We start from the raw sequence: 10,973 nt of genomic DNA on the forward strand, positions 1-10,973 counted from the left end.
AAACAAAAAATTCCCATCAATAGATGAACTAATGAATTGAAAAGATGATTCTCAAAAGAAGAAATGCGAACAGCTAATGTGCGCTAGGAAACGTGTTCAACATCTAGAGTCATCTCATAAATCAAAACTGGGCTGAGATTCCTTATCACCCCACAGAGAATGGTTACCACTGAGAACACAATGACAACAGTGCATGGACTGTGAGGAAGAGATGAAGTGATACATTCATAGTGAGATGTAAACTAGGGCAGCATGGTGCTTTGAATAAGAATGGCCCCCTAGGTTCATATGTTTGAATTCTTAGTCATCAGGGAGTGGTGCTACTTAAAAAGGATTAGGAGGTATGGCCTTGTTGGAGGAAGTGTGTCACTGGGGGTGGGCTTTGAGGTTTCAAAAGTCCAAGCCAGGCCCAGTGCCTCCACCTTCCTGCTACCTTCAGATCTGGACGTAGAACTCTCAGCTGCCTCTTCAGCACCATGTCTGTCTGTGTGCTGCCATGCTTCCCACCTTGATGATAATGGACTAAACCTCTGAAACTGCAAGCCAGCCCCAGTAAAATGCTTTCTTTCATAAGTTGCCTTGGTCATGGTATCTCTTCAAGCAATAGAACACTGACTATAAGAAGCAGCCACTATGGAAATCAGTATAAACTTTCCTCAAAAAAGAAAAAAAGACCTACCAAATGAGTCAGCTATACCACTACCTGAATAACACTCACTACCTGAATAACACTAAGTCAACATACAACAGATAATCTTGCATATTTGTGTTTATAGCTGCCCTACTCACAATAGTCAAAAAAAAATAGAACCAGCTTAGAGGTCTGTCACCAGATGAATGGATAAAAAAAAAAAATGTGTTACATGCTACAACTGAAGTGTAAGCAGTTGTAAAGAAGAATGGAATCATGACATTTGTATGAAAATAGATGGAACTAGAAATTATTATGTTAAGTGAAATAATCGGACTTAAAAAGACAAATATCACATGCTTTCTCTTATGTGTAGAACTAGATATAAAATTACATGTGTGTGTCAATGTATGTGTGGAGGATTACAAAACTAGAAAGATCATGGAAGCAGAGAAAGCTATCTTAAGAAAAGTGAGGAATATAAGGAGCAATGGAATACAGGAGCTAAGAAAGCAGGAAGCAATGGCAGGAGGCATGGAGCAGAGCAGTGGGAAGGAGGGAGGAGAAAATAAGAACAAAGTGCAATAATCCATATATGAAGGCACCATGATGACACCCAACCCTTTCTATGCTTACCTAAAGCTCGAAGACATTGTGCACTTGGTTGTAGGACATAGATCAATCTGGAGATGATCAAGAAACTTTTTTCCAGTTGCCTAGCTTTAAAAGTACTGGAAGTGCTAGAGCCGGGCGGTGGTGGCGCACGCCTTTAATCCCAGCACTCGGGAGGCAGAGCCAGGCGGATCTCGGTGAGTTCGAGGCCAGCCTGGGCTACCAAGTGAGTCCCAGGAAAGGCACAAAGCTACACAGAGAAACCCTGACTCGAAAAACCGAAAAAAAAAAAAGTACTGGAAGTGCTATGTGGCAGTTAGTTATCTGGGTGGGGGTGTACAGCAATGATAGTGTCCAGTACTGGGCCCTTCAGGCTACAGTATCAATGCATCAGGCAAGATGTGCCTCCTGGTGCAATAACAATATGACTGTTATGGAAAGAACTAATCACTTTCTGAATGGATTTGATACCTGTCCACAGGAGGTAATTCACACCTACAACTGTAAACCTTGCCAAAAGCCCATAGCTGAGGTAGCCATAGATCCTAGGGAAACATGTTACTATTGTTTTTGCTAAATAGACATATTCTCAAACTGCCTTCTAAACATTTGTTTACACCCGTAGATTAGTAATACTCTTCGCCTCATTCAGAGAAGCCCTTTGCAGTGGGCAGCGGTTAACACGGAGACTTACAGCTTGTTGAAGTGCTGAAAGTCACTGTGTATGGTCATCTTGAAGTGAGGCCTCCATGTCCACCCTCCCCCTAGGCTGAGAACATTGCAAAAGGGGGAAAGGATGTAAGAGCCAGAAGATGAGGAGGAATGCCATGAAATGCAGTCTTCTGGACACAGCATGGCCATTGTGCTCATGAGTTCACAGCAGCTTGCTCACCTGCACAAAGACCAAATCAGCCAAAAGGCCAGCGCAGTGAGTGGAGGGGTTCACAAGGACCTGTCCTTAGCCCAGATAACTGATGGCTTCTAAGAGGGAGAGTCCTTTTGCTTTGGGTATGTGGCTGTTGGTAGGTTACCCATGGTCTAGTGGATGGTCCCACACTCTTGTGCATATGGGCAGCCCTAACTGAAGGGAGATGTGTTATAGGGCCTGGAGGAAGCTGGAAGAGAGGGAAGGGTAGATACGATCAAAATATGCTGTATAAGAAATACTCAGAATAAACAAAAAATTAGGTTTTAAAAAACAAAGTTGAGAGATGTCAAATGTTGGAGAGAACATTAAGTGATCCCATTTGTATTGCTGATGGGAATGTAAATTGGTCATATGGAAAGCAATAAAACCTCAAAGAAATTAAATAACTATCTATGATCTAGCAATCCGATTTCTGGGTCTATAGGGGAAATAAAAATCCACATCAGAGAAACACCTGTCCTCCTATGTTCACTGAGGCAGTGCTCACACTGACTTCAGTGTTTATCAGTGGGTGAATGGAAGATTATTAAGCCCTCACAAAGAAGAAAGTGCCACCATTTATGATGACGTGAATAAACCAGGAGACTATTCTACTATGTGTGACAAGCCAGGTGTTGAAAGACAAATGCTGTGTGAGCCCACTTGAAAGTAGGATCTAAAAAAGTAGAAAGCAGCTGGGCAGTGGTGGTGCACGCCTTTAATCCCAGCACTCGGGAGGCAGAGCCAGGTGGATCTCTGTGAGTTCGAGGCCAGCCTGGGCTACCAAGTGAGTTCCAGGGAAGGCACAAAGCTACGCAGAGAAACCCTGTCTCGAAAAACCAAAAAAAAAATAAAAATAAAAAAATAAAAATAAAAATAAAAAATAAAAAAGTAGAAAGCACAGAAACAGAGTAGAACAGGGCATGTTACAGGGGGAGATAGCTGAGGAGATGGGGTTCAGGGGATACAGCCTTGCAGCTAGGACATGAATAAATTCTGGAGACCCCCTTCCCCCCAAAATAAAAAAAATAAGAAAGTTCTATTGCAATTGGACAATGCTGGGCTGGTTATCCTCACTCACTAAAGCATCATCAACATGAAGCTTGTGCCAGGACCAGGGAGAGGACTCCTGCTGGATGACCCAACAGTAGCTCTGGTGAGCGTCTCCAAGCAACCAGGCTTGCCTCTGCAGCCCTGGCCTCTGGCATCTGCTAGCCATGTGAGCCAGCCCTGGGTGCAGCTGCCAGAGCCATTTGCAACACCTCCCACAGCATGCTGGGGGCAGCCGTGGAGCCACCCGCCTGAAGAAAGCCGCAAGCCCACCCATCTGGGTGGCCATACTCACAGCCAGCTGCCTGGGCCCTGCTGGACCCTCACTAACACCTGCAGGCTCAGGTGCCAGCTCCTGAGATGCATCCACTCTGGAGGTTCCTGGTCCTCCTCCTGGGGTTGCTAGCCTTGCCCTCGGCCCTGCTCAAGCAGCCTTGGCCTGGACTGACCACAGCCCACAAGGATGGAAGGTCCACCTTAGCAAGAAGTGAGCTTACCCCTGGGCATGCCCTGCTGTCCGTAGAGTGTGGAGAGGGCACAGCCTGGGCCCCACCACTGACTGCTGAACCACCTTGGGCCAGCCTCTCAGCTAATTGATTCATTTACTTATTATTGATTTGTTTAGTTATTTATTTACTTGCTTATTTATTTTTCCCTTGGATCTTAAGTATAGAGACTGAGTTAAATTTTTCCAATTTGTAGCATACAGTCTCTTGTTTTATGCCATTTTCTCTTTCTCCTTTATCCTCATTCCCATTCCCTTACAGACCTTGTCAGGAACTACCATGTACTTAGTATGTGTATCTGTGTCTGTATCGGGCTGGGCATGGTGGTGCATGTCTTTAATCCCAGCACTTGGGAGTCAGAAATGGGTAAATCTCTGAGTTTGAGGCCAGCCTGGTCTTATATTGTGAAACTCTGTCCCAAAACAACAAACGACATCTGTGTCCTTTGCAGGAGATGTTTTACTTTGTATGGCCCTGGCTCATCGCTTGCTCTGCTTTTCTCTCCCCGCTCTACTCCTGGCATCTCAGTTGCATTGGGTGCTGCAGAGAAGCCCCTACATTTCATTACCTCCATCTAATTGGCGCTCCCTCAGGACTGTCACCTAAACTGTCTGTATCTTCCCATTGCTGGAAGCAACACTGAGATGAGTATCCTTGGACAGGTCCCTACTAGAACATGTGGGAGAACTCCTCCTGGATAGATAGATCCAGAACAGATGTACGCGCTATTTAATTTAAACGGTTGGAGTCCTCTCTAAATGGCTGTGCTGGTGTACACTCACTCCAGTTGTAAGAGAACATATCTGTCTGCCATTCTCCCCACCACTGGAAGGTATCCACCACTATCAACCAGACAGTGTTGCCAAAGCAAGATGCCATAGGTGGGGTGGGGCTGGGGTGGTGGCAGTGGAGCCAAACAACAGATGGCTATTTTTGTTTACATAGTTCTGGCAGCTGGAAGTTCAAGTTTAAGGTGCCAACAGGTATGGCGTCTGGGGAGGGATCTCTCTTGCTGGCTTACGGACAGAACCTTCTCATAGCCTTTCAGAGAAGGATATACCTGATGTCTTCCTCTTCCAAAGATACCAGTCCTATAAGATTAGGGCCAACCCTATGACTTCATTTAAATGTATTTACTACCTTGAAGGTACTATATCAAATACAGCTGTCCCTAGGTACCCACGGGGATTGGTTCCGGGTTCCCCCTTGGATCCTAGAATCTTTGGATGCTCAAACCTTTTACATAAAATGGTGCAGTGTTTGCACAGACCTGATGCAAATTCTTCCTCATACTTGAAACCATCTCTATATTACTCATAAGACTTTAGACAATGCAAATGACATGTAAATAACTATTATGGCTCATTCAGTGAATAATGGCAAGAAGAAACACTGGGCATGTTCAGAACACAAGTAATTTTTTCCAAATATTTCCAATCCATGGTTGACTGAATCTGCAGATAGAGCAGAAGATGGGCAATATTCCTCCCAAATGGCATCTATTTGTAGACTTTTTAAGATTTGTGTTATACCTATTGACTTTGCTGAACAGGAATAATTTCAAATTCACCAATATCTCATTATATAGTTTGTCTTTGGAGTCTTAAGATCTCATCATATCCCAGAATTAATCTAGCTGTCTCTTCCAACAGTGTCCTAGTTTTACCTTCCATGCTGAGAGTGTTAATCCACATGGTGGACATTTATTTCTGTGTGCATCTGTGCATGGAAAGTGAAGAGCCAGCACCATTTCTGCTCACATGAGTTGGTTTCCTAGACCATCAACTAAATGGCCAAATTCCCAACACAAGGACTTCTCTTTGAATTCCACCTGCTTACAGACCTGTCTCTGTAACATAACACTTTAGTTATTGTGTCTTTGTGGAACACTGCTTTTTCTGACAAACTTTTTATTCTTCCACATGAATTTTCAAGTGTGTTGAGTTCCTCTCTCAGCCTTCATCTGGACATCTGATCATACCCACATTGAATCTGCCTGTATATTTAGAAGAAAGAAATACTTTCACAATGGGAGACACTGTCCATAGGTTTAGTTTATTAATCAGATTTTACTCTATGCCCCATAAAATCCTATGAAAGTTTTATGCATAGTTTCTCAAGTTAATCCCTCGAAAATGTATAGTTTTTGCTGCAGAGTAAGTGATTTTCTTATTATAATCCTAGCTGGTGTTTTTTGGTACAACTGGGAGAGATCTTCAGCCACAGCTTCTACTTCTTAAAATGGGTCCATTTCTTCTCTGTGGGAGACTTGGAGGCATAAGTGCTCAATAGAAAGATATCCTGGGCTCACACCAGGCCTGTTTTCTCCATACCCAACTCTTACACAGCAATATAAACATCATCATCCCTTCTCCATTTCCAGTTATTGCGCAGGGCCTCCTGAAGCACAATGCTGAAGGCCGGATTCAGAGCATGCGGCTCCTGGACCGTCTGAATGTCTCAGGAATGGCAGCCCCAGGGATGGTGGGCTGGCTGATTGGTGGCATGAACTTCCAGCAGCAGCAAGAGATCAGGTGAGACCCTGAATCCCTCTCCAGACTCTGGGGGCACTCTACAGACCTCTGGGTCAGAGGACAAAACAGAGAACAAGGCTTCTGAACAAGGAAGGCATTCAGACTCAAGGAAGGCAAGACACAAAACCCAAGATGAGAGCAAGCTTGAGGCCACTGTCAGGAGCTGTTTGGGGAGATGGCACATCAGGGCAATTAGCAATAACAGCTCAGAAGCAGAATGTCTGCACTTAAAGCTCACCTTTGCCTCCAACTTTGGGGAAATGGCTTGGCCATTCTAAACTCACCTGTAAAACAGACACAGAACAGAGCCTGGATAAACACCTGGGTTATCAAACGAGACCGGGACTGCAACCAGACACTTGAATCTCCACTCAAGGCTCAACATGAAAGTTCCACTTGTCCTCATCTCCACCTACACCTTGATACCTAAAGTCTTTCTCGTAGAATGAGGCTTTTCTTCTCCAAATACAGCCAGGAGGATAAGTCCAAGTTCCTTCAAGGGACAGGAAACTGGAAGTTACAGCCCTAGGTGTCAAGCAGTGGATTCATGGAGTTTTGAGTCACAGAGTCCCTGGTTCAAGTTCTGGCCCTGAGGCTCAATATTTCCCACCCTCAGTAGTCCACTGCACCTGAGAAGGTAGAGGTTCAAATTCCTAAGCGGATGTAGTGAGGACAAGTGAAAAGCTGAGAGGCACATGTGACACAAAGAGGAATGCCATGAGGGCACTTAGAATTTGGGGCAGGATGCAGGTCAGTGAACTCAGAGTCCTGGACTTGCAAGCTGACCTGTCTTCCAAGGGCAAAGGTGTGGAGCTGAAGATGCTCCTGGTTGTGAATGCCTCTGTGTGTCTGTGAGTTTATGTCACTTGGATTAAGGGTGAGGAGGGGTCAGGACTGGGTGTCAGACAAGACCACACATCTATAGATGCCCCCTCTGTGGTGTATCCATCCTGGGCACTGTGGAAATGAGTGGATGCATTGAGACCAGGCCAAGTCAGTCCCGTCACTGTCCAGGGAAGACAGCCTCCCACTGCTGATGTGACAGCCAGTGTTCTCACATCTTTTGTTCTTGTTCCAGGGTGGTGCAGAGTGGCTTCATCTTACTCTCTGTGGCATCTCCTTCTAGTATTTGATTCTGGTGCCTGCACAAACCTTGTGATGTCACTTCAGAACTGCCTACTCTGTCCATGAGTTGGGCAGAGATGTCCCTTTATTGTGATTTGGGGCATTTCTCTGAACAGTCTCTCAATTCACAGATTCAATGCGATCCCCATCAAAATCCCAACAAAATTCTTCACAGACTTGGAAAGAAAAATACTCAACCTCATATGAAAAAGCAAAAGACCCAGGATATCTAAAAGAATCCTATACGATAAAGCAACCTTTGGAGGCATCATCATCCCTGACCTCAAACTCTACTATAGAGCTATAGTAATAAAAACAGTTTGGTACTGGTATAAAAACTGACATATGGACCAATGGAATCGAATTGAAGACCCTGACATTAATCCATGCACATATGAACACCTTGGTTTTGACAAAGGAGCCAAACCTATACAATGGAAAAAAGAAAGTATCTTCAACAAATGGTGCTGGCATAACTGGATGTCAATATGTAAAAGATTACAAATAGATCCATATCTGTCCCCATGCACAAAACTCGAATCCAAGTGGATCAAAGAACTCAACATAAATCCAGTTACACTAAACTTAATAGAAAAGAAAGTAGGAAGTACTCTTGAACACATTGGCACCGGAGACCATTTCCTAAATAAAACACCAACAGCACAGACCCTGAGCACAACAATTAATAAATGGGACCTCTCGAAATTGAGAAGCTTTTGCAGGGTGAAAAACACAGTCAATAAGACAAAAAGACAGCCTACAGAATGGGAAAAGTTCTTCACCAACCCCACATCTGACAGAGGATTGATCTCCACAGTACATAAAGAACACAAGAAACTAGACATCAAAATACTGAACAGTCCAATTAAAAAATGGGCTAAAGAGCTAAACAGAGAATTCACAAAACAAGAATTACAAATGGCTGAAAAACATTTAAAGGAATGCTCAACATCCTTAATCATCAGAGAAATGCAAATCAAAACGACTCTGAGATACCACCTTACACCTGTCAGAATGGCTACGATCATAAACACCAATGACAGTCAATGTTGGAGAGGATGTGGAGCAAAGGGAACACTCCTCCACTGTTGGTGGGAATGCAAGCTTGTACAACCACTGTGGAAATCAGTATGGCAGTTACTCAGAAAATTAGGAATTGAACTACCTCAAGACCCAGCCATCCCACTCTTGGGCATATACACAAGGAATGCTGATTCATACCATAAAGATACATGCTCAGCTATGTTCATAGCAGCACTATTTGTAATAGCCAGAACCTGGAAACAACCTAGATGCCCGTCAACTGAAGAATGGATGAAAAAAATGTTGTACTTATACACAATGGAGTAGTATTCAGCAGAGAAAAATAATGAAAGCATGAAATTTGCAGGCAAATGGATGGAACTAGAAAAAATCATCCTGAGTGAGGTAACCCAAACCCAGAAAGACAGTCATGTTATGTACTCACTCATAAGTGGATTCTAGATATAAGATAAAGAAGAATCAGACTACAACCCACAGAACCATGGAGGCTATATATATAGCATGGATGTCCCTAGGACGACTGTGGCTTATAATAAATTTCGGTTTTACTCAATTCCTGAGCAAGCCTCAATGAAACATCTCACAATTAAGAATACACACTCTATCAAGCTGATAATAGAAAAATAAATTAATTAATTAATTTTAAACAATAAAAATAAGGAAAAATAAAAGCAAAATTGAAATATTAAACAAACTAACATTTTATTAAGTTAAAAAAAGGGAGAACTAGGGACTCATCATTCCTCTCCACATTCTATTCTTTCACTTATTTTATATATTTCAAACTTTTTTTATCGGTGGATTCTGCTGGAGTTTATTGGTGGATTCTTCTGGAGGATCTGATGCAGATAAGCACTAGAGGGCTCCTGTTACAAATCACCCTCTGGAGCAATGGAAGGATCTTTCTACTAGCACGTGGAGGACACCCAATCTAGTGTTGGTGTGGCCCCAGGGTTCTATTTATGACTTTCCTCAAGACAATGAGGTTCCTCTTTGGATTCCTGAGCACTGAACGTGCCCTGTGGCTGCTGCTGAACCCCAACATGACAGAGACCTAATGGGTCTTCATGAAAAAATCTACCCTTCTGATGCCAATGGAGATTGAGAGCCCAATATGGCCAGCTTTGGCAAGCATTAATGTAAGCCTAGGAACTGTAGCCATGAGATTGGATTCTCCAGAAGACCTGCCAGCTAAAGTCATGCTGGGATCAAGAAAAATGGGCTTTGGTGGTTCGTGTTACTGGAGTTGTATCCATGCCAGTGGATGTCCACACAATCCAGAAGAGAATCTGACATTGGTGCTGCCGCTGTTGCTGTTATAGCAATGGTGCATACCACTGCTATGGTTTCTGTGATTACCATTTCATAATTGCTTACTACAGCTAGCACAGTGGAGACCCTGACAACAAAAGTAGCTACCACAGTTAGTTAATCTTTCATTCTATTGGGCATGATAAATTTAATTCAGTAGTTATATACATCTCAAATGGCTTTGAAAATTATAAATTTATAAACTCAAGTTCCAGTTGCTTTTGGGATACTATCTTACAAAGACTCCAATGTACAGTATGGCTCGTTAAGGAAGGGAATGGCTCAGTTGCCTTTAGCCTATTGGCAATGGGTAACATAGGACCTCTGTTGGTCTTTTCTGTATCGAACACACAGATTGCAAGCCCAGTGCCACTTTGAGATCCTTGGCAGTAATTAACTATGCAGCTCACACACACTTGAGCCTGTATGATAATGAGTATTCAGAGATGGGTAATTCCTGGGGGGCACTCACCAACCTAAGACAGAGCACCTGTGTGGCCTGGGCAGGTGTCTCCATGACGGGTAAGGTGACCTGCTGATGTCCCACACAACCCAAGTCAGAAGCTCATTTTTTTAATAAAAGGGGGACCTGTAGGGCCCTGGCCCCTGTTTTGGGTAACTGTTGCCTTGCTTGCAGACCTTGACCTTGATATCCTCCCTATGCTAATTCTCTGCCAAGTTCCACCCTCCTGAATGCTTAAGGGAAGTTCCTTGTCTGTGTATCCTGAATAATAGGCATTAACAGCTTAGATGCAAGATTGTAAAACATCAGTAGAAAACTTCTGCCCTCTGAGGCCTTCCCATTGTGCTGTAAGCCTGTATTTAAGACCTCCTCTCCCCTTCAAGGAATGACATTTGGCATTTAAAATTAAAATATATATATATACATATATATATATATTTGAATGAATACTGCGAATGTAATCTATGAATACCACAAATGTGATTAATATCATGAGTGTAATTAATGAATATCATGAGTGTAATTTAAAAAATAAATTAATTTTTAAAAAAATATAAGGTATAATTAAGATTTATAGGTTAGTAGTTAGAAATCTATAATAGTCAAACTTACAGTCATGTTTGTTATGTTTTCAAGGTCATACAATTATATGTAGATAATACTTCAGAGTCCTACAAATATGGCGCTTAATATGTTTACTCACATAGGACATTTCATGACAGTGAGACAGGCAAAAAGCACTATTGGATTTCAACAAAGGTAGTGGGCATCAAAAAACTCAATATAGAAT

General features: G+C 42.9%; 1 protein-coding gene across 1 annotated transcript; it reads left to right on the plus strand.

The window, feature by feature from the left end:
- The first annotated feature begins 3,373 nt into the window (after positions 1-3,373).
- Positions 3,374-9,626, plus strand: LOC143273038 (BPI fold-containing family A member 3-like). Its single transcript, XM_076570916.1, has 3 exons — positions 3,374-3,687; positions 6,090-6,240; positions 7,319-9,626. Exons 1-3 carry the CDS (start codon positions 3,561-3,563, stop codon positions 7,371-7,373), a joined length of 333 nt encoding a protein of 110 aa, XP_076427031.1. The 5' UTR covers positions 3,374-3,560; the 3' UTR covers positions 7,374-9,626.
- The last annotated feature ends 1,347 nt before the right edge of the window (positions 9,627-10,973 follow it).

The sequence above is a fragment of the Peromyscus maniculatus genome, chromosome 4 (genome assembly GCF_049852395.1).
Source record: "Peromyscus maniculatus bairdii isolate BWxNUB_F1_BW_parent chromosome 4, HU_Pman_BW_mat_3.1, whole genome shotgun sequence".
In the NCBI taxonomy this organism is placed as follows: Eukaryota; Metazoa; Chordata; class Mammalia; order Rodentia; family Cricetidae; genus Peromyscus; species Peromyscus maniculatus.

What these genes read in the sequence shown, in the direction of transcription:
- LOC143273038 (XM_076570916.1), top strand. Translation starts at nt 3,561, where the DNA reads ATGCATCCACTCTGGAGGTTCCTGGTCCTCCTCCTGGGGTTGCTAGCC. An exon ending in AAGGTCCACCTTAGCAAGAA is followed by an intron (nt 3,688 to 6,089) that starts GTGAGCTTACCC and finishes CTCCATTTCCAG; the next exon opens with TTATTGCGCAGGGCCTCCTG. An exon ending in CAGCAGCAGCAAGAGATCAG is followed by an intron (nt 6,241 to 7,318) that starts GTGAGACCCTGA and finishes TTCTTGTTCCAG; the next exon opens with GGTGGTGCAGAGTGGCTTCA.